The sequence below is a fragment of the Synchiropus splendidus genome, chromosome 9, assembly GCF_027744825.2.
Source record: "Synchiropus splendidus isolate RoL2022-P1 chromosome 9, RoL_Sspl_1.0, whole genome shotgun sequence".
NCBI classification, from domain to species: domain Eukaryota; kingdom Metazoa; phylum Chordata; class Actinopteri; order Syngnathiformes; family Callionymidae; genus Synchiropus; species Synchiropus splendidus.
The window spans coordinates 21,075,456-21,099,942 of NC_071342.1; the positions used below are offsets into that span (position 1 = coordinate 21,075,456).

The 24,487-nt window shown below is 42.6% G+C and overlaps 1 protein-coding gene across 2 annotated transcripts in view; it reads right to left on the reverse strand.

Annotated features, from left to right (window-relative positions):
• The window catches only part of LOC128764591 (inositol polyphosphate-5-phosphatase A), a 131,134-nt gene that overhangs the window by 48,899 nt on the left and 57,748 nt on the right, over window positions 1–24,487 (reverse strand). For both annotated transcript variants that reach the window (XM_053874493.1, XM_053874492.1), the window contains exons 5-9: window positions 21,807–21,870; window positions 19,972–20,075; window positions 13,183–13,235; window positions 11,817–11,936; window positions 864–948 (exon numbers count right to left, since the gene is read on the reverse strand). In XM_053874493.1, the coding sequence (XP_053730468.1) occupies window positions 864–948; window positions 11,817–11,936; window positions 13,183–13,235; window positions 19,972–20,075; window positions 21,807–21,870 (426 nt within the window). The remainder of the gene's footprint in view (window positions 1–863; window positions 949–11,816; window positions 11,937–13,182; window positions 13,236–19,971; window positions 20,076–21,806; window positions 21,871–24,487) is intronic.

Genomic DNA, 24,487 nt, shown 5'->3' on the forward strand with positions numbered 1-24,487 from the left:
TCGACGCAGAGATTTTATTGTTGTGAATCCAAATGAGCTCTTATTGGCTGAGGACGCAGGCGATGGAGTTCATTTAAAAATTTGGCATTTGGCTTGAGCTTCACATAAAGAGTAATGAATAATCTTGTTTATATATTTATTGAAACATTTACCATGTTATTATTTTGATTATTATTTATTGTATTTTCAAGAATTCGTTTATTTTGATTTTTAAATATTATTCCTTGTTATTATTCTGTTTCAAATTTAATTAAACAAAAAATTTTAAGCAATTTACTGCTAAAGAAAATCTACCTATGAAGTTTTCAGCGAGACAAAAACATGATGCTAATGGCTACATGTTGGCAACTAAGTCTCCTAGTACGTTTCTAGGGATAAACAAAGCAAATATGAAGATTTAACTTCTATATTAAAAGATGAAATGGAGCATCTTTCTGAGGTTTGGTTCGTCGCTTCAAGTCTATAGAAAACTGGGGGTTACCTAAACTCGATTTCCGTAGCTCTGTTGCGCTAATGGCTACATTGAAGAATACAGCAGTTTGAAGCCCATTTAGTTTGGTTGAAGAAAATTCAGAGACAAGTTGGCTGAAGATGAGGGTAAGTCTTGTTTACAGGGTAAAGGAAGTCATGTGACTCGACCAAATGGACCGAACTCAGAAGCTCAATTGAATTAGCCTGAACCTAAAATGAACACTGTAACACTCAGGTCAAATCACACGCAGCACTACATACATGCTACTTATAGAAATAATTTGCTCATTCTAAAAGTCAAAATTTTATTGAGATGGAGACAAGACCTAAAAGACCAGATTGAGTCTGAATTTAAAGCCTGATTTATGAGGTACAAGCACCACAAGACTCACCTCAATGACCTGCCTAGAGTCCAGTCTGAAGTTAAAGTCACCGAAGACGAAATATGGCACTCTGTCATAGCGTTGGTCCGTGATCCTGCAAGCACACCAAGATAACAATCAGAACCAGATAACCCCAATAACTCAGACCCCCCACCCCCACAAGGAGCAGCTGAGTGACCCAGGGTCTTCAGTTCATGAGGGTCTCAGCACCATCTGCTGGCCATGAACACTGATGGGCGACAGAGCAGTTCGTTGTGCAGCCCAGGCCGGGAGTGAGCCGACGTTAAGCGGTTAATAGCCTGACAACATTATGGAATATAATTATGTCATCTGAATGTCCTGCAATCTCCCGTGATGAGAGAAAATATTTCATCACTTCACATCGGAAAACAAGTAATGAATAAATGTCATTTTCAGACTGCTGGAATGAGTTTTTATTCAAATCACTGGACATTAAAAAAGAATAAGAGCCCCCAGTGTTTATCAAAATGATCTTCCATGATAAAACATGAGATAAAGTCGAGCGGCTGGACGGGTCAATCCGGTTCAAAGACGAATGCCAAAATCAAATTTAATATTTTCTGGTCACATTTTAGGACTTGTGATTAGATTGTATGAATTTTTACACACAGATATCCTCTCAGACTGCAGAGCTAGTTGTTAAGGAGCTTGGGTTTTCTTCAGGAGTGAGGGAAGGATGAGCTGACAGCAGGATACAAGACACAGTATGGGACTGTCATGGTGAAGAGTGTACTGACCCAAAAGACTTAGCTCTGAATTGACTGGTGGAGCTCCACTCACATTAGTTTCTAGAAGGGAATGAAAGAGCAAGATCGCAGGAGCAGCAGCCGAGGCAAAGGAGGCCAGACATCCCTCTCATCAAAGACTGACAAATACGTAGGCCTTAATAGGTTAGCAGCTATCACTCCAGCGTGCCATCAGTATGCCCTTTACCATCCAGCAGAAGCGGGTTATCCTTCTCAAGACGTCCCTCTCTGCAACCTCTTCTCCAGCCAAGTCTTTCCCAGGAGAGAGAGAGACATAATCTCCCCAGGGCCTCCTGCCAGGTGTTGCACGGCTGGTTTCGAAACATTCAACCGCTAGTGGATCGGCACCGCATCGATGCAAACAAAAAGAAAAAAAGACTTCTTTTCTCAGAGACAGCACATGCTTCTGATAAATACAAGAAGCATGCAAATCTTAACCAGATCTAGTAATTAACCACATTCACTAATCTACTTTGACGGCAGATTTACTTTGAGGTTGAGGTGATCAAAGCTGAAGGGAAGCATCCGGCGGATAAACTCTATGTGGTGATGGCAACAACAAACCTACAAGCTCTTCGAGCTGATGACCCAACTAGGCCGTCCGATGCATATAAGCCAATATTTGCTCCTGAGATAGAGCACAGCAAACGGACGCATCACAGACGATCATGGCTCGGTTCCAGATCTCTGGAGCATCCCCAAAAAAATGCACCTAAGCGACATATAATGAACTCCGTCAGCTACTTAAAAGTGGAGCCAGCTATGGGACCGAAGGTTGGGAAGTTGTAATTAATGATTCAGGATGCTTGGCTCGCCGTACGCACTAATCGTGAGGATAAATCTCAGGCTGGACTCCCGGAGACCTGATAACAATTTATTTATGGGGCTGTAAAGAGAGAGGCCTCTTCTCTGTGGTGGGTCTGGGGATCAGCATGGCCATCGTAAACTATCGTCAACTTTATCTGGCAGCCGCGGACGGAGGCAGGATGTGTGTGGCGATGAGACGGTGCGAGAGTAGCAGAGGGAGACGGCAACAACAACACAAGACCTCGGTCAATCTCGATTTTAAAATGAATAAAATCTCACGCCACTTCCTCTTCATCATTTAGGAAAGACCTGCCATCTACAATCTTCAGACAACGATGACAAGCCTTTAAAGAAAAAAATAAAGGACAAGAATAAGCTCCTGAAAAGTACATAACCCCCCACACGTTTGCTTTCCTGTAATAACTTTTTTACACCCCAACAGTCAGCCGTGTTCAAGCTGGAGTTGTTGGTTAAATAAAATCAACTACTTGTGACAATCGAATAATTACTCAGCATTAAATGTTGCTTTTGTTTGTAGCAATGTTTGTGATCGTCTTTAAATCATATAACTGAATGATTTTTTTCTATTTTTTGTAAGTTCTCCTCCACACCTTTCCTGTGTGTTGAGTTTTGGTCCTGTGAATATTAACAATGTTTTCTTGTGTTACTGCCTTTCCCTTGCCAACACAATATCCTTTTCTCTCCCATTCCTTCACTTGTACGAGATTTTGTTTTGCATTCCTTCCTGAAACTCCCCTGGAAATGGAATTAATTCATTTGTACTATTATACAATTTCCTTTCTGTACTCATTTTTTTCATTAGTTGTCTGTTCTTCATGTTCTTCTAGACTGTATCCACCCATCTCCTCTGTAACGGAACCACCCCAAGCCGACTACTGCCCCACAAAGGTGGACCTTCTTACACAGAAATGTTCAATAAAGTTATTTCAAACAAGTGAACTCTTCTTTGCCACTATAATATTGCATTGATGTTTTTCTTTATTCCAGATACGGCTCACAGCTGCATTTATTCCTAGTCGGATCTGGTATCGTGGTTATTGCCATGTCCACTTCGGGCTTCCAGCTTCCTGGTCAAGGCATGCATGGAGCATCAAGATCCGGCATGGAGGATCCAGCCTAGAGGAATGAGGTGGGCCATCTTGCCTGCATACAGGTACATCAGAGTATTTCTTCATCCTGTTTTATTTTTTGTTTCTCCATGATTGACGACTTGCTTTACCATCATGGCCTCAGAAAAAAATCCCAATGCTCCGGTGTTTCAGAGCCTCTCAAGTCTTGAGAGTCAGACTCAGACTTGAGAGGCTCTGTGTGTCCGGGTACATGAGGACAGGTAATGGATTACATGACAGGTGCTCTGGACCCTTCTCTGCATTCATGGAGTAAACAGGAAGATGAAACTAACTCTTGGTTCTTTGGAATTCAAACAGTCAAACATCGCCACTGTGTGTGAAAAAACACTGCAATAGTTGAAAATAAATAAAGTAATCACAGATTTATGACGACTTGGACGACGTGTTCAGTCAGTGTCTCGTTAATTCACTCAAGCGAAGACTGATGTCGTTAATGACCCGACATCCTGGTGCTAAGAGACTCGGCTCTATTCAAACGGGGTCGGCGGCCAGTTTATCCTGTCGCCCTAAAACGCAGGGCCGTAAAAGAGGAGCTGCACACAGGCGTCACTGCTGTTGTTGTATGCGTGGGAACTCATCTATCTGTGTGCCAGTCGGGCTTTTACCACATTCCTGCAGCTGAGGGGAGCGAAAATACACGCTTCAGTTTGGGTTTCAAAAACATCCTGCAGGTGAAGAATTATATGGATTATTAATTTGGAGGGAAGGCAGCAGAGTAAGAGCTTCAACCTTCAGCACAACAGCCTTCTAGCTAAGAGAGATGCAAAGCTAGTGCTGAACAGATTAGAAAAGATTACGTTTAATTTATCAATTATAAAAAAAATAAATAAAAAAAAATCGAACCAAATAACAGATTAATGGAAGCACAACAAATATTGTTCTGGGCAGCGAAAAGTTCACTTCCACCCTGAGCTCTTGTGGACAGATTGAACATCATTTTGATATCTCCGGTGTCAAATATTAAAATGTGATCAATCGCAATCAACAAATTATTATGCTAATGCTCTTGTTTTATTTCTGTTTTTTTTTTTTTTTTAGTCAAGTCCCACCCCAAATTGAAACAAACACATATTACAAATAAATAATGTGAATATTACAGTGGAGCAGTTCCAGCAAAGACACAATGTTGCATCAGAATATTGTAGCTGCAGGCTAATCGATAAAGAAAAGGATTTTAAGTCGTCTTTGTGTTGGTAGATAGCTTAACATTTATCATAAAAAAGTCAATATTTAACACTAGGATTATTGAAATTTCATTGCTAACTTTTTCCCTCATGAGAGGTAACGATTTGAACTTTTCACGCAATTTTTAAACTGCCATTAGTGGAACTTCTTATTATGTGTTTGTAATTAAAATCAATTACGTTATTATTCGGCATTATTGTTATTATAAGAGAATATATAATAATTAATAAATAATCAAATAAATGCAATAAAAGTTTCATGATGCTAAACGTTAGAAAGGTAAAAAAAAACTGATTTTGACAATTTGTTAAAATGGGAATCTTTTTCAGGAAAACAACTTTGATCTTCATTTATTACAGCATTATTTGAGAAAGTACATCGGCAGCCAAAATACAAAAACATAGATGAATAAATAAATCAAGTTTAAGTCTGTCAAGTCCACTGTTGTTTTACGTTTTCAAATAAAGCACTGCAACATTGACCTACAAGTCTGATATTGGCTCAAAAACTTGTAGAAAACTTATCCTCCACACTTGAAAATTCAAGCTTAAAAACCTAACAGTTGCATATCACTTTCATGAATCCCGGTTCCTTTGTGCTGCACCAAAAAAAGTTGTGAATCATGGAAGGAAATGAAAAGTTCCCTGCTGGTGGACAATCAAGAAATAACCGAGACAAGGAGCACTTGTGCTTCTCCGAGGTTGAGGTCTTTCTACTCTGCCTGGTGCAGCTTTATCCCACTAACAGCCATGTCTAATTCCCAAAGCCGAGCGGTTTTGTCTGGCGTACTAAGGTATCAGCCACAGGTCAGAAGGTAACACTCTGTTTACACGATCATTTCCTAAAGCACTCACACTGACCCGCTGGTGTGAAAGTTGACTTTTTTGCTGGCCTTTGTGGGGGGGAACCCAAGAATTGCAACATTAGCTACAGCTACTGGGCGTGAAAGGAGTCCTCAGGGTGGGGGGTCCTGAGCTTGAGAAGGAGGAGGAGGAGGAGGAGGGGGGGGGGTCTTTGCTGACCCTCGCCCGCCGCTGGGGCCCCATTAGCCTCGTCATCACAGTTCATTCAGGCAAACTATTGAGGCAAACTGTAACAGTGTCAGTGACATTCCCCCACAAAGACTCACTCCTTTACACAGTCTATAAACATGCTTTCTCCCGGCCAATTCATCGCGCAGTGACACCCCTGAAAGAGCCTCTTCACAAGGGCCGTTCTCACTGAGGTCCAGGCAGGGGCCTTCGTTAAGGCCTTGCTCAGGGCCACACAAAGACTGAGGTCAGACGCTAATTTATAACATGGCCCCTGACTCTGCTCCCAGGCTCCTTATTAAACCGCCACCATTCTCTATTTGGGATTCTCTCGCTCACACATCATGCTTAAGACTCCAGCTAGTGACACACAAGCGGCTAAGAAAGACACACCATCTCATCCTGACACACACATACTCAACCAAACCATTTCAGATTACGGGCTGTGATTGACAGCTAAACTGAGCCGTAATAGACAGTCTGGATGGGATTATGAGGGTGCAACTGGGGGCCATGTCATGATGATATGACAAGATGACTTCCCATAAGTTAGCAGCCAGATTCAACTTTGCACACAATGGCCCGGGTGAGCGCCAGCGTCCATTGTAAGTAAATGTTGAGAATTTGGGAGAATGTTAACATTGTGAAGAATGTGCTTGCTGACGTCTCTCTGAATGGGTCTGGGGTGGCCCCTGTCAGGACCTTTGACACCACAGGACAGCCTTCCCCACGTCCCCATGTTAGTAACTCGGCTCCTCTGCAACGCCCACCCCACCAACAGCACCTCACAGGAGCAGAGAGGGCACTGGCGTGGTGGAGGGGTGCGGTCACTCAAAGGTTAAGAATACTAAGGATAATGTTGAGACTGTCCCTCCAGGTGAGCGTACAGACAGAAACAGAGACCCTCTTCCACCCAGCTGCCCTGCTCTTTGAGTCTGTGAGTCTAACTCAGGAGGAATTTCCATTCTTATGAAATTGAACTTGGGTCTTAATTATTATAAGTATTTTAAGTATATAGAATTAAGAATTTATTAACAATATAGTATTTTGTTATCAGCAGCCTGGTTCTGTTAAGGATTCTGCCCCAAAAATCAAAGCAGCAATGGCCAAGAGGTACCTGGCGGTGGCGTCAACCTACAATGCTTCCGCAACAGTTGTGCCAAAAACTCTCATGACTCTTGGGCCTGGTGACCTGTCCATGGTGCCCCCTGGCCCTCACTCAATTCTGCTGGAATAGACGGCAGGACTTGCAACACCATCCAGAAAAAGAAGTAAAATCTGGTTTAGCCAAAATTGTATTGAATCATCAGAAGTGCTTTGTTTCCAAAAACTCACATGATGGGTAGAGAAATGTTTCCCCAAGGTTCTTCAAAATCCTCCTAGTTACAAAAAAACCCTGAAAGGCCTAGTGGTGACTGAATTGGATGGATAAAGATTCCTGAAGATACAAAGGAAGATTAACCTCTGCTCAGAATGGCCTCCCAAAGGCAAGGATGGAGTCTCACTGCAGCCACAGCTAAAAGTGCAATAACCTTACCTCCTTCATAGATATGTGCTGGACTTCTAGGTACCACAAACTAATAAATTCATGTAGGCATTACAGAGGATCTGCTGCGATTATCCAGTCCTCCCTCTCGCTGCTCAACAAGTCTATTGGCTGGAAACTGGCCGGCCTTTCTCTGCTCTTTCAGCCTGTTGTTCTGGGAAAAGCCTAAAGGGAAACATTTAGATTGCGGGGCTCTTTGAGACGCCGTGACAGTTGACTGATGACCGTCCATAAAATGACAAAGCATCTCTGTGTGGCGGCCAGTGCGGCCCACTGCCTCCCCATGGGAAACTAATTGCTTTGAATTGTTAACGGCAACATTATTTTTCTGCCAATCACGGCTTTTCAATGCCCCGAAAATGAGCATGAAACAAGCCTTTTCAGCGAACAAAACAGTTAAATGTCCCCAATGTTGATCAAATTAACTTCAGCACTCTGACAATGGACTATATTTGTGTGAAAATAATGGCGCGCGACAAAGGACGCCTTTATGCCAGGATTTCACAGTTGTAATGTAAAACTGTTCTCCCCTGAACTGCACCAGCCGGCCTGAATGGAGGAAACAAACTCTGATGGACAAAGGGATTTTCTTAAAGGAAGAGAAGAAAAAGTGTTGATTTTATCTCATGCTATCGTTACATGAGCGTTTCCAAAGGACCAGCAGAGAGTGTCAAGCTTTGTGAGCCAACTTGAAGTTGGAATTGCTAACACTGCCATCTTTTTCTCCCCAATTTCACATTTTTTATCAAATTGTTATAAGGAATCAAGAATTATAAGATTACAATACACGCAAAAATATGTGCATTATTCAAAATCCTCTGCATTTTATTGCAGAGAAATATAGAAGAACATAAGCCACATTTTATCTAATGATTCTCAGTGTTATTAAAAAAATATATTTACCAAAAAGCTGAATGCACGTGTCATTCGACCTATCCTAACAGCCAGGAAGAATAAGACTGATATATCATAACAAATAGTTCTTATACCACTGTATTTCTTCATCTAAACTAATACAAAATCAGTAGCCCTGTAGCCCGCTGTGCTAGTGTTGTGGATTATGAGCAAGTGAGTAGGACAATGCAGGATCATGCATCATCGGGACAACAGCACCAATATATATAGAGACATTCAATTGTTGTATTTCATTACCATATTATTGCTCTATTCATTACTTGGTCACTTCACTGTCCTGTGTTTCACCTGCATTAAAATGTGAGACTGGTACTTCTCTTCATCAAGGTTCATATTTTGCATCCATTATTTGTAATGAAAATTTCACTTTTGGTGAATGTATTAATTTCTGCCCTCTAGTAAATCAATCACCGCTTCACCTCAAAATACTTGAATAAGCTGATGAATACACACCAAGGCTTGACTGAGTCAACAAGGTAAAGTTCAAAGGACAGGAAAGCAGGCCAAAGATGAGTTCCACTCTCCGCTTTGGTCTCATGAAAGTAGGCGCGCATAAGAAAACGCAACAGAGCTGTGACTCAATAGTCAGTCCGGCTGGCTAAACGCGGTTTCTTCTCAGTATTGTTCCCAGGAGGCCTTGAAGCACTTTGGAGATAAACAGTGTTTAGCAGTTAAAAGAGCCACGGAGGAAAAGGCTTATCAGATCTGTTTCAATGGGCTGTAAGCTGCATTATTAGGCCTGGGCCTCAGATAAGGTGGAGGCTAAAGTTTGAAACCCAGCAGCAGAGCTCAGTCCCCAGTGTGGCTATGTGATCAGGCGCTTGTGTAGAGTGGATCTCAGCTGGTGGTGTGTTCAACGGCCCCCTCTCATGATCTCGCTATCCGCAATGAGAGATTAGAGCCGAGAGAGGGAGAGAGAGGAGAGGGGGAGTTTGGCTTTAGATACTCCCCCTGTTCCTTTTCCTACTCTGCTTTCTGGGGGTAGGAGTCACACTCAGGACAATGGCCAAAAAGATGGTTCCCAACCAGCCGCTGAATGGGAACACTGTTGGTGGTAGCGCTTCATTCAAAGCCCGGCCCGGGCACATTGTCCTCCCAGATCGGCGGTGGAGAATGGAGTTTGCTGGTGGCTGCCAAAAGGTTAGCAGCCTCTGTGAAAGGACCGACCCATTATTCACTGCCCTTTACAGAGCCCAAGCACCCTTTGTGCTCCTCCTCCTTTCCCTGAGCACTGCCAGCTTTTTCTCACTCCGGTGCTCCGGATCTGCGCCCGACAGTTTCCCCAAAGTGAGTGAGTCAGGCGCATTGCCCCCTCCCCATGTTTCAACCCTTGCATGAAATACTGCAAGGCTGAACACAACATACAAGACCTCCCAACTACTACCTCGCCTCAAATCACATACCACCATCCCTACACTCGTAACAGAACCTTTAAGTGATACGGACCAGAAGTAACTACACGGTAAGCGTCCTTGCAACAAGAGGATTTAGAGAGAGGGAGCGTGGAAACTGCCACTCAGCCAGCACCATTCCCATTCAGCCTCTAAACCCCCCGAAATACAGAGACTCAACTATGTAGGTCTATTTACAAGCAACCCTTAAAAACACATCAACTGCAGAGGCACCGAATGCAGAGGAAGTACGATGAATACACTTAAGCCAGGGAGAAAAGCAGTGTCCTTTTCAAATTTCATTAAGCCAGTAAATCCAGGTGAGTTACAGCATAATAAAAAGATGCAAAAGCTGCAAGATCCCCAAAACACTTATTCCTCTGTCCATTAAACACAAACAATTCTCTCATCCATCTGAGAATTAAGTAACAGCTAAATAATAAAAGTGGCTCATAACTCAAAAACGTCGACAAGACCATCATATGGACATGTAGTTAGTCAAAGTGGAGGCAGCGAGAGGGCGATGGCGCATGTTCTGCATTCAGATACCTTTTGAATGGAAGGTCACCTGCGAGCAGGGCCGCTATTATGTTGTTATTCGGCCCTAGCGTGGTCAGGTAGAGAGCGCGGGGTTCACTGTGCACTCTATCATTCCTCGCCGCTACAAATGGATCTCACATAAATCACATTACTGAGGCCTGTAAGAAAGACTGTTTGTGTACACACGAATATTTAACCTTAATTCAATGATTCTCACAATGTCACCTGATCCATCCTGCCGGAGATGCATTGAGACCTGGAGGGTTTTAGGAGTAAAAGAATAGGAGTAAAAGAAGTCATAACAAACCCACTTCGATCAAAATACTGCACACACGGTTATATGTATATGTGCGTATAAACTGTCATATATTTTCATCAGGATTTGCCACAGCAAGTCTCTCTTCACGTCCAGTCCATCTACCATCCCTAACTTCATCTCCAAACTTCTCCATGTCCCTCTGCTGGACTCATTTGCGACTTTGTCCTTGTCTGGAGTCTAGCTATGTCTTCCAAGTCTCTACACCACGCATCAAACAAGTGACCGATACCATCACATAAAGCTTTCATTATGGGAGTTAACAATGTAGACAGCAAGCTGATGACTCTTTTAAGACTCAAATGGTAATAAGAAACCGGGCAAAATACCTTAGAGAAAAACGTATTTTCATTCTAAAAAAATAGTGATTTGTCCATTATTTCACAATTTCAGAAGGTGTCACTCTCAGCCATTGCTCATCTTCCCTTGGTAATGTGGCAGTAGGCGTGATGATTTGCCTCTTCTGGGGTTTGGTAGATTTTTTGTACCATCTAGGAACCAAACTCTCTTTACATGCCTCTACCTTCATTTCCAGGACTTTTCTGTCTGTCAGCCATGCTGTTCTGAGAACCTTAAATTGTGTCTTTCACGTTTCAGTTCTTTAAACTTATCTCTCAATGGTAAAATCTCCACTGAGTTTTTTTCATTGTCCTTTATTTATTTCTTCACTGACTCTTGCCCAATTCTATTTGTTGGCTTTGAACTTGATCTGACAGCGTGGCCATCTTTACTAACACTAAGTTACTTTGATGAAGTTTATAAATGAGAAAGAAATTGCGAACTTTAATAATAATATTCTGACTAGATACATAAATACCACAAAAAAACGAACCGGGATTCTACTATTTCAAATATCTATACATGACGGAGGAAGGGGTTGCACCATATAAATGTCCTGAAAAGTCGAAAAGGTTTCGGGGGATGGGACTCAGAAAATACATAAAAGAGTCGGGGGTTTACAGACCGTGTAGTTGAGGGTAGGATGGGCCCCCTCCCCTGCACTTGAACAGTTGGATGTAATCCTGCAAGTACCACACTGAAACATCTCGCTCTAATCCTCGATTACAATATCAATACAGGTTTCAGCCAGTCACATTCAGACCCACTTTTCTTCAAGTTTTGTTTCGCAGTTTTACTCACCTGCTGACTCTAAAGTCGTCACCAAAGCCAACGTTACAGTGAAGTTTTGTGTAATCTAGGATCCAAACTTTGCACACTCTGGTGATCAAACTGTCCCGCAACAGCTCACAGATCAAGCACATCAAACAGTCACACATGTAACACTAAGTTTTCCATGAGCTTAAAAGTCCTACCTGTCTAAAACATAGCCCAGGGCCTTCTGCCGGGTCCCAGAGTAGACAGACGGGCTCTTCTCCCAGGCCACCAGGTTGGAAGCATCATGGAATAGGTGGATGTTGACCAGATCGAAGGCACTTGGGAAGAAAAAGAGAAATGATTATGGAATGTTACAGCTGAGCTGAGCAGTCACACCCAACTCTGAGACCACAGATCACACCAGTGAAAAGGAGCACTCAGAACCAAGCAACTTCTGGGTCAATGGCGTGGCTGTCTTCCAGAAGATGATGAGGAAGAGTGTCCTCTTCATTCTGAATTTGTTATTAAGGTCCTCCCTCCGTGAGGACAATGGATGGAACTTGAGATAACATTGAGATAAACTGAGCACTTGCGTTGGATTCTTCTTAAGTGGACAACGCTGGGTGAGGAGAGTAGGATAGGAGTAGAACCTGAAGTAGACTGGGTTCCCTGACTTGAGGATTAGGTTTTTAGGTTCTAATGCTGTTACACGGTAACAGGAACAGGATGCCTCGCTCATGTTCCTACTGCTGACTAGTACCGTCTTGGTATCCCTCAGGCGGACACCAAGCTCTGAGATGATGGCGCTACATCTGACTGTTATTTCCATACAAGATCAGAAAGAAGAGCAGGACAGAGGTCAAGGGGTCTTCCCTTCAAATCCACACCCACAAACATTATCTGCTTCCCCTCAGTTTGCCCTGTCAGTGAGAAGCAAACAGCTCAATGTGGAGTGATGAACATCTCCCAGCTGATCCGATCAATCTGCAGCGTTTTGTTAGCACGGAGTTGAGCGGAGAGACCCGAGGGATTGCTCTTATCTCCCATTGGGGGGAGTTTACTCTGCAGTGACATCCAGAACAAATGAATACATGCATGGCCTCTTCTATCTGCGTCTACCCATCTTTGATCTCCAGCAGTCCCTCTCTCCTTGCCGCTCTTGTCAAACGTCATGCTCCTATTAAATGCTTACCGTTTCAGCTCTTTAGTTCTCATGTCATCCCTCTATTAGATTACAACCCCCCCTCCCTCTTTCTCTCTATCCAGCCCTCACTCACAGCCGACCCCCTCCTCTCTTTGCTCTACGGTGGCATTTGTATTCATCCCATACAGGTTCAATTGAATGCAATGTTTTGTGTCATCTGTCATATGCAGCCCCTCGGCTAACGTGATTACGTCTAATCAAATCGCAGCTAGCTTGCGCTGCACGCTCGCCGGGGAGTGAGTCGGGAAGGGGACTGCGCCACGATGAGGCTGCAGCCGACTGACACAGTTAGATCTTCATCTTCGTTCACAGTCGCACCGCCGTAATGAACAATGATGAGGTGGGATGCATCCTTGCGGCCACTTATTAGAAGGACTCACCAGTCTGGCAGGGCCCATCGAGTTCTGATGAATCCCTTTCTGGACCACTTGCACTGCGGAACACAAGAGGCTAGATTAAGTGGCACTGTTGTAAAATTTGACATTGAATTTAACTCAGTCAAATAAAAATAAAAAAATCACAAAGTAGATATCCAATCTACATAACAAAGAATATTTCATCAATTAAATAAAAAAAATGATCTGAAGACAATGTATTAGTTAGTATTTCACATACCAATATAAAAGCATTGGAAACATTAGACATTACAAATTCTTAACAACCTACACAAACATCAGCAGTAAATAATAAATAGTAAATACATACACAAAATGCTTTACTACAGACTATATAGTGAATGTTCAAGTGCTTATTTTTATTCGCCGTCTCTGAAATTATATATTATAACATGACTTTATACATCAATGAATTCAGAAAGGCAGCAATAAAAAGAGGCAAGATTATTATTATTACTATTACTATTATTATATATTAAGTATGATCAGCTTAATAATGGGCTTTGACTTCTCTAAACTAATACAAAGCATCAATAAAATAACCAATAATAACCGAAAAACTTTGCAGGCATTTCCCTTACAGGAAGGGTTGTTCATCTGCCAGAGACATGGAGTAGAGTGGGTTTTTTTTTTCTTCTGGTGAAAGATTCAATTTCAGGACTAGCTTTCATTAAGTTAGCTTATCATGACATTTGATGATGAGTTAAACAAGAGAAGCTGCACAAACATTCCTCGAGATTAAACACAAGGTCATAAATAATTCTCATTCTAAAAACTTGATAACACTAACTGCAGCATGGTGACAAAAGCTTGAAGCTAAAAGAAACAATGTGAATGAAAAAGTTTTCAAAGGAACCAACTGTGTTATTACACTGCGTCTACCATATTGAGTCTGAGTCTTGAGCGTCGAACCTTGTGAGGTGAATCTAATTTAAAGATTCTCAGGAAAGTCTTGCATTTCAAGTTTTTGGACGTCGAAAGCAAACCACACCATTTAGTTCAACTCATCTGTTTAATCGTACGAGAAGCAGCAACAACGTCGGTCACTTGTTTGAGTCGCTCAGACTCACACGGCGGTTTGATCAGATGCCACCAGCCTCCAGTTAGTTATCCAATCTCAAGTCAAAAAACGGCCCTAAAACAGCACATGATTCCATGCCGTAAGTAAATAAGAGACAAATTGATGTTGTGAGCGCTCGACTTGAGAGCAGATGAATCCTTTGCCTCGGCCTCTCTTCTTCTTCTTCCTCTTTCTCTAATGGGGAGTTAACTGCGGTGATGAATAAACTAATTATGCTCCGGGTCACATAATTACAAATTGACTAATTTTATTTATTTATTTTTCAGCTCAGATGCAGATTAGGGGCTAAGAGCGATTTGATTGCTCCCCACATCCTTCAATCTGCATTAGTAGAAGATTAACTGTATCAAATTGAATTACATTAGCATACGTGAATGAATCCATGCGGCCCGGGCCAGGATGTATGGGCCCAATTATAACTCGCCGTCCAAATATTGTGACTTTGAAAGCAGCAAATGGGATTGGATGAGAGTGTGACACGGCGCCGTGATTGATCGGCCTCCAACAAAGCGCTTTGGGAAACAAACGGAAGGAGAATACATTAAAAAGATTAAGGATAAAAGAATAAAGATGGAGGACGAGGAGGAGAAGGCAGCCATTACCGCACTTGTTTCCTCTCCCAGCTGTTTATTTAAAGTTGTGTAAAGAAAGTGGCGAGGATGATGAGGGACAAGATGAAGGGTGCGAGGGCTGCACACGCTCTGACCGCAGCCAGAGACGTTTAATCTCGATTTAATTTAAAGAGCCATTAACTACAATCACAGCATTAAAATCCATCACTTCCTTGACACCCGGCCCCAGATTGCCCCATTTCCCCCACGTATGACTGATTGACCCGCTGCTTCGCCGCTCGCTCGCTCACAAACACACACACTGAGGAGGTAAACACACACACGGCCATCACTTAGATGTCGCGGGTGCATCCATGTGTCAGTAAACACACCGCCATCTACTTTACCTAACATAACTGTTTTTATTTTCTAGTGGGTTGAGGTGATTATTTAGCACCATCGATCACAGACGGAAGGGGAAACGTCTCGTTCCGCCGCCTGACAAGACGACATCATGATTTGCTCGCTGTCGCTGATTTGATGATCCATTTAATCTCCTGCTGAAACATCATCAACCTCGACAAACAAACTGGGGACATTTTGGGGAGTCCTGCTGCGGATATATATATATATGAGAGGGAGCAAGGGGTCGAGGGTCAGCGGTAACATGTCAAGGCTCGGGGTGACATTGACCAAGCGTCCACAGGTCAGTGATGGCGTCTCCGCCCATGACAGTGATGAACGGTGGCGGCACAGTGGGTCACAACTGGCTGTGTCCCGCAATATGTACGCACCCTGACCACATTACACACAGACAGAATTTAGGGGGTGATGGAAGAGAGACAGGAACCGGAACCAGACTTAATTCAGAGTCCATTCCACCCCCCCGGATGCATTCAATTTTGACCAGCTATCTGGTCTTTGATGGCCAACATAACAAACAGAAATATCTTTTTTAAAATTCAAAGTCGGGTAAAATTCTCTTCAGGGGTTCTGCTGTCTATCCCAGCAAGAGGGGTCAGGGACACCCTGGACAGGAGGACAGGCAACGCAGGCACCTACAGACAGACTAACTAAACTCTGCATTATTTTGAAGAAGGACCTAGCCTTGCTTTATCCATTCTAGTTTAACCCAACACTACATGACCTTGACAATTATACTACCAAATGAAATATTTCGAAGGATTACTTTCCTCTGCGCCACTGCATATAATATTAAAACCTTCCATATGCTCACAGAAACTAGCCACTTAGCTACTACAGTATGTCTTGGGGCTAACAAAAGCTTTAAAGTTTCGCTGTAAATTGTCGGTGGTGATAGAATTCTAGACTTCCACAAATTCTATAGTACTGTAGCAAAACCTTGGTTCACAAACTGTACCGAAAAGGTAAACCAAGTCCATTTCCCCCACTTTATTCATAGAAAATGAGGTCTTGTGATACAGTTTGGTTATCAAAAGAAAATCACAAAAGTAGAGTGGCAGTGGAGGGAAACTGAGACTCACACCCGGACATAATTGTGGACATGAGTCGCTCAGACTGTTGACCAGGTTTAACCTCCAGGCAGAACCAAGATGGCACTCAAAGATTGATAATTCATATTAATAACATGTAATGGAATATTTCGCTGAGATCTGTCAGGGCCCAAAACTTGAAACATGTTTTACAGCTTATGGTTCACAGCCTGTGCTGTCGAGTCCATCCAGCGCCAATCTCTGACCTTTCCTATATTTCAGCTCAAGTCGCACCCCCATAAATAATCTGACGGCGGGGTGACAGGAGAAGTGGGGGGTCACACAAAAGCTGCGTGACAGAAATGCACTGTGAATAATAAGTAATGCACACAAACGCTGATTGATTGGAGCCGTGGTGGACAGTCGCATTTATCTGGACTCCATCATTCAGGACACGAGCGGGGGGGGGGGGGGGGGGACTCGGTACAGGAAATGAGAAGTGGCACGGTTAGGGTAACACAGCAGCCAAAAGCAAATGGTGTTTTCAAGCATCGGTAAATGCAAGTGTAGATCGGAAACCTTCGTTAGCCGTTCATTCTCTCGTTTACGAGCCGATAATGCAGTCTCATGGATCACCGCTGTCACGCCGTCCGTGTCACAGGTGTCCCAAAGTGATAAACGGCAGGAGAATTTAACAAGCGATGCCAGTTTAAATGACTTCATCTCCTTAACGTGTGTTCATCGGCATCTATGAATCACACCAGCCGTTTAACGCAGCGCCGCCAGGGAAGCAAGTTAACTTTCACCCAGGGCAGAACTTGGAAGCGCTGCAGCTAACTACAGGGGGCGCTAAGAGGGGATGAAAAGTCAATGCTTTTATGGACATGCTGGCGGTGCCAAACAACAAATACAAACTCATATGGATGTTGATCTACAGCCTGACAGCTATTTTCTTCATCTCTCTCCCCCCCGCGCTTGTGTGAAACAATCAATAGCAAGGGCACATTAAGGTCTGGGTCGTATACTTTATTTATATAAGGCAATGACAAATCCACATGATGCAATGTTTTTTATTTTGGAGGCGCCAAACAAATAAATATATTAATACCCACCAGGGAGATGGAGAGATTGACGGAGCGACGGCGGGCCGCCAAATCCATCACGGCGACCTTTCAAAAGAAATGCGCCCACAATTTGGTCGACTTCCTTCTTATTCAGCACTTCAATTAACGTTCCCGCTTCGTTGCCTTTCGTTTATGGCCATAACTCACGGTGGGATTACCGAAAAGAATGAAATAAAATATGAAAGCTTTAGCGTGCGCCGTTTAAATCAGGATCAGAAGAGAAGGTGGAAGGGAAAAGTGAGTGTCACTTTAATGTGATACTTTAAAGCTCCAGGCTCATTTGAGGATCCAAACTGAGAAGGACTGAGAACTATTGTGAATAAATGTTGTAAATAGAGAGCGATGAGCAGGTCTCTCAGAAAATAACCACACACATGCTTTTTTCACTTTCAGCAGCTCTGATTCGCTTTTCTCATATAAGCCTGAAGATCGGCTCTGGGGCATGTCGAGTCCTTGGGCAAGGCTCAACCAGACTGTCTGACATTCAAAGTGTTACTTGTATCCTGATGCTCACCAGGTCTGTCAACCAAAGAAATTCCGTACAAAGCAGACATGAGAACGCAGTGACGAAAATACTGAAACCTATTTTCGGTTTAAGGCAAACAAGTTTTCAACTAAATGATATGACGTTCCTTCAGATGTGAGATTATTGCGGCACACTGGGTTGAGATATGAAAAAGTTTGACTATTTAGGAATTAACATTGACCTTCAAAAGCTCATCTTAAAGTATGATAAAAACAACAAAGCTTTTGTGATTTAACATTCTCTGAGGACCGCATCAAATCTGATCAAGCACCATAAGGGACCCAGACCAGACATTGGACATCTGTAATTAAAGTATTCAAGTGGTATGGAAACATATTTCATCCAATTTCCCGGTACATTCAGAGTCATCAGTGCACTGCGGTGCATATAGTACTTGTTATATATTACAGAACATGTGATATATTTCACTACCAACTTCATACAATAATGTCATTGTTATTAAAGCAATATAACATATAAACATATTATAGCATATTCTCATGTCTGAATTTTAGATTTTGATTTATATCTTCAAATAAGCATAAAGTGAGGCACTATATTAATTACTATGACAAAACAAAAAGTATCGCAAACAAAGTTCAGTAACTTTTTTAAACGTGTTTTCTCAAACTGTATAGTAGCAGTTTAATAACAGTCCATTTTAAACATGACCAGTTACCAAAGTTCACGTTAGTTTTTCACATTTGCTTGTTCAGTCAAAATCTCATCAGGGAGACTCGACGCAACGTTGGAGGACCAGCGGGAAAAACATAAACAAGCTTTCAAAAAGAACCCGGTGACATTTTGTCTTTTCCTCCCACACGACGACATCAACAGCATGATGTCATCAGTTATCGCCCGCTGACACGTTATTGATGGGAACTGTAAAGGCAGGACGCAGCAGGGGAACACAAATCCGTCTTCCTCCAGTCAAGTGAGCTGTCGGCCATCACTCCTCCGCCGAGCCTGACAAACTGGACCCATCTCAAATAAAGATTTTATCCGCAGTGATGAGCATGTAAACAAGATGCTGCTCTTTATCTACAGCTGCTTTTTCAGAGGCCGGCGTGCGCCGGTGTGTCCGGTCCAAGATCCCCGTGTAATAGGATTCCTCAAAGTCGCAGATGGATGGCAAATGTAGGCGGTTTCATCTACTAAAAGAGGGCATAAATCACCAGCGGAGGAAGCGGGGACGAGGCAGGGGTTATCACCAGTCTGCCTCCCTCATGAGAGCTTTGCATTAAAGCATTAGTGAAATTAATTCATCTTTCATAAGAGGTTTGAGCAGTATCTGTGATCTATGATAACAACCAATTTCTCACTACCAGGAGGGGAAGGAGGGAGACGAAATACTCGGCGACCCTGATAGACTACACAAATCTGCTCTTTTTAAATGGGCTAACATCATCAGGAGTGCTGCTCTCCGGAGCATCATCCCAGATTCATACCCCGGCCGGGAGCGGAGCATAAATCAGCAAACTTTTCTCATCGCCGGCATCACTCCTCTGTTGTTTTTGCTCAAAACCTTTTAAAAGGCAGTGCGCCACAATCAGTCTAATTGGTTTTAGATCATCTCTGGATCGGGGGGTGAGAGGAGAGGTGAGCACGGGGGGCAGGGGGGGCTGTGAAAGAGGCGGAAATTGGGGGAAGCATGCGACGGGGGCTGGATCCATCTGTTTTGCATACATTTTCGGAGGCGGCCGGCGGAGCATGGTTGACAGATGAGTGGGGAGTGCGGGGATGACACACGGGCGGTCGTGCTCTTTATTACTATATCAGCATCGCCGCTCGCTCGCCTCCGAAAAAAAGTGAACACAGCAGAGCGAGCAGGGAATCGCTCAGCGGGGGGTTTCTCCGAACAAGATTTGAATTTTGTGACTGATTTGTCTTTAAATCTAGCGTGTGTGAAGCACACTCCCTCAGATTATTCCCCTCTGATGGAAGAGGAACAAGATGAATGGATGGATATTTTTTATTTCACCATCAAAGTCATCTGAATACTTTATTCTAAAGGCATCGCCCGCAGCACAGCGCTCACCTCAGGGAAGTAGTCCTGAGGAAACTTCTCCTTCTCCAGCATGGGCGTGCTTTCTAGTGTCTCTGAGCAGGTTTCTTTCCCGACCACCTTCCGGAACTTCTTGGCTGCGAGCAAGAGAGAGAGAGCGAGAGACAAAGCGGTGGGATGATTGTTACAAACATGGGAGGTTCATTTCCAGGAGCACAAGTGTGATTGATAATCTCCTAATACCATTAATGAGACATAAAAGTCGCACAGGCTGCAAGGCAGACAACTGCGCCACCTGCTGACCGCAATGTGAAATTCAATGTGGAAGGGAAATCTGATTTTAACATTCCCCTGCTAAAAAGGTGACAATGACACATTTTATAAGGACTACTAGGAAAATAGATTTAATGTTGAAGAAACAATATCACAATACTACAAAGCTCAATTTAATTTTACATTTAGACAAAAAAATAAGCCACTTTTCACAGCACTTTTTGTCTTGTTTTGTCAACCCATATATTACAATATATTCCACTCCTAAATTTCTTAATTCAGTTAGCTCATATGATTTTAACAGGTGGTCAGTGTAAAAATGAATAACAATAACTGTTGGGGAAACGCTAAAAATGTAGTAATACTGTTCATGTATGTTTAGGTCATATCAGAATTTAAAATGAGGGAGAAAATGAAATTCAAAATCATTTAAATCATACATTTCTTCTAAATAATTGGGACAAATATGTAACACAGAAAATATAATTAATGATAAAAAATATACTTAATGCATTTTTAAGATTTTTGTTTAAACATATTGGACATTTCTTTTTATTCATTACATCATTAGTTTCTACCTATTCCCCACATGTGGTCTATAGTAGGCGAGGATTGGTCAGAAAATTGGGCTGAGAGGCAGGACACATCCTGGACAGGTCTCCAGTGCATCACAGGATACAGAGGGAGGAAACCAGAGAGACCAGAGGAGTGCCATTCAACATACAGAAACAGCTTCACAGCAGCGGGTTCACTCCAAGACTTTCCTTGGAATCAAACTTACTGCTATGACACATTGTATAATTTATTAGCGATAAAATGACTTTGATTTTGTCTCAGGGGTGGAAAAGTTTTAATTTGAGCTTTTCATAAAATGAAGTGAAATACTACAACAATCTTTTATTTATACTTAAATATTTGGGGTTGGTTTTTTTAAGTTCTCTGGTTTAACAGCGTAATCTAAGAACACTCTGAATCAGAGTCCTAATAATTGATTTTTGGAAATCTAGAGGCATGTATTTTACTTATTGTGCTATATTAAAAAATAAAATAAAAAGGTTATGTGCCTGATTTCAATGCAGCTAAAATTGAAATTTCTATCAGATGAAATGGATTCAATTTAAGTGAATGAAATCATTCGGGTGCGTACCTCACAATAAATAAAAATAGTTTTGCGAATGTGAATCAGAAGAGCGGTCTCCCCCTCCTGACCCCCCCTTACACTCCCGTCGTCCTGTCCTTCACTGGGGTAACTAGTTGCCTCTAATAGGCAGCCTTCCACATCTATATCCCTCCTTTAATTAGCGCATCTGCCGGACCCCGGGGCCCTCTGACACCGCAGGCTGATGAGACCACGGTAACTGTCCAATAACCCGCCACACGCCATTACCGTGGGCCCGAAATCTTATGAATTAAATCCTAATATTAATAAGCATTACCAGTCGGTACATTATCCTCAAAGCCAATCTCGGCCGGTTCTGATGGAATTGCCTGCAAATGGCTGAATGCGATATGCAGGGGTGTGATGAGGGGCCACGAGCGCGGCTCTCGTTCCAGGACATTGATGTATGAGTGTGTGGGGATGTTGAGGGACTCACCTTTGAAGTCGAACTGGTGAATGTTTTTCAGAGATTCATGGATAAAGTAGAAACTCCCCAGAGCCTGCAAGAGGAGGAGAGACAAGTTAGAGGAGAGGATCTGTTTTTCAGCTTCGCATGACACTTGTTTCAGTGACAGAAGGTCAATTCGTGTACGTCTGACACCTGTTTATTATCACCTAAAGAATAGCTCAGACGTGTCCACCGTCCCACACGGAGACCATTTCCAGACATTGATTGGATTCCATGTGGCACACTTGCCAGTATTGTCCACTGCACCTCTGGTCATCGCTCATCAGCAGTTGCCACCTTAACCAATCTGGACCATCCTCAAACCTATAGTTATCCTCCACATTGGCCTCACTCACCACAACAAAGAATATTTTCGGTAGTCTAGCACCACTGACAACCAGATTGTTTCCCAACAGCTGCCTTAACAATGACAAAATCGTCAACAATCTGTAGAATCATTATTAGCATAACTTCTCGGCCATGTATGCAAGCTATTTTAATAGAAGTAGTCAGCCATCAGTCAATACATTTGCTTTAAAAAATGTCTGAGTTTTGGCAAGTGAAGGGGGCAGAGGGAGGGAAGCAGCAGAGGAGAGTGAAGGTAGTTTCTTAGGTGTCTACATGTGACAATGTAAAGGTGGTTTCAGATGTATTGCAAGTATGATTATGCCTACATTAAAAAATTAATAGATGTGTCTTGTATCCTGTCAAGTTTTGAAATAAAATTTAAATTGTATTTCACACTTTAAAGTCAAAATTATGAACAGAACAAATGGTTTGGCTGTTAATTTTTATTTCTAACTTATGTCTGTTTGATTTTATTCGTCTTTGTCCCATTTAAAATAAGTTATAAGATAATAACCACTTCAACAGACGAACAGATGGCATTTACCCCTCAAATTCTGCACACACAAATCAGACATGACCCAACTAGTGTTTCTCCAGTGACTCCATCTGCTGTCATGGTTGAGGGTCCAAACTCCTTTTATCAGATACCGACAGCACGTCCCGACTCCCAATCCTCACCAGTTCATGAGCATTCTAGTGTATTGACTGAGCCAAGTGAGACTCCTTCACTGATAAAGTGGACTCCGAGTCTTTTACACACTCCGCCACACACTTCAATTAGGAGCTCAAAGACAGGTGCAACACCAGTACAGTAGGCTGCCCGATGCGCCGCTCAGGCTAATGTGGCCAGTCAACAATCTCCAAAAGGAAGCATTCACAAGCGCTCCTCGGCTGCCGCAGATCAACTTCAATAGGCTTAAAATCTTAATTTTCCCGGCGAACAATCAGGAAACTTTCCCAGTTTGTGGACGGGCCAATCAAAGTGTGTGGGAAGAAGAAGTGAGAACGGCGCTGCCGGGGGATTTGACTCGGTTCACAGTCCACTACACTGCTTTCTCTTGGCCCTCTTTACATTGAGGGCAAATGGAGGGAAAGCCCGGCTCAATCCCGTCTTTGAGATAGCAGACCCCAGATCAGCGTGGAGGAGAGAACGAGGCTGCTGAGCACTGTTACAATGGGAGCAGCGGGAACTCACATTAATGAAAGCGGACTCAAAACTAAATTCAACAAAAAACTAGACCACCCTTTAACGCACGTCGATATTTTGGCTCACAAGATTACAGTGTTTCAAGTTTTCTGTGAAACAGGCTGTTTTCTACCAAACCCAGATCCTAAACCTCAAATAGAACGAGATAGGACAACATATGTGCACTTGTGATTCACGGAGAGCGTTTTGTGTGTCACATGGCCCGTGTCTTCAACTGTCCTGTCTCCTTCAGAGTCTGGTAGAAGTATGTCCTGTATCTCTTATTGCAATTCCATATCTACAATTTTCTTGCAGTTCTTTATTCACAAGAATGTTTTCAGCCACTGAAAATACTTGTAGAACACTGGTTTTCACGCCTTTGTCTGTATAAATAGACTAACTTTTTGGAATTAGGACAATCCCTAACCCAGAAAACTGTCAGTTCAGAACAACGATGGTGGACCACTAAATCTGTTTTCATTTGGCCCACTATGTTCATGTTGTTGCTCTTGCTCTGTGGTTGTATGCAAACCATAAGCTTTCATGCACCACACCGCCTCATCCACGATTTGTGAGCTGTTGCCTGAAAGAACTCCATATTTACAGAGCAAGTTTTTAGAGAAGTAGAGAAAATTACACATAAAAGTTTACAAAAGCACTAAAAACTTTCTTTGATATCACAGCCAGGAAAATTTAGTAAAAAAAAAAACTTAAAACACAATCATTCTGTAGTTAAGATGTATTTAACCATGAATAATTATTTATAAATTCTCACCCATAAACTCAATATAACTACTATAACTTAATCTCGTAATAAAGAGGCAAATGACCCGAACAAGACTGTATAATTATAGAACAAATTTTCATTTCACTTCATTCTGTTTATGTTCAAACCAGAGAGAGCCACTGAGTATCCATTGGCATTTAAACATACTGGTATTTTAAGATTAAGTCTATGACACACAGCAAAGGCTAGGGGAAAAAAAACCTGGAAAGAACTTCATGGGAAAAGTCTGATCCCAGAGTTTGGGCCGGCCTGCATTATTTATGAGTCCTGGTTCATTCTGAGATTAAACATTTGCTGATTTGTCAAAAGCACAAACATGAGGTCCTGCCCATCTCCTTGACATCCAAG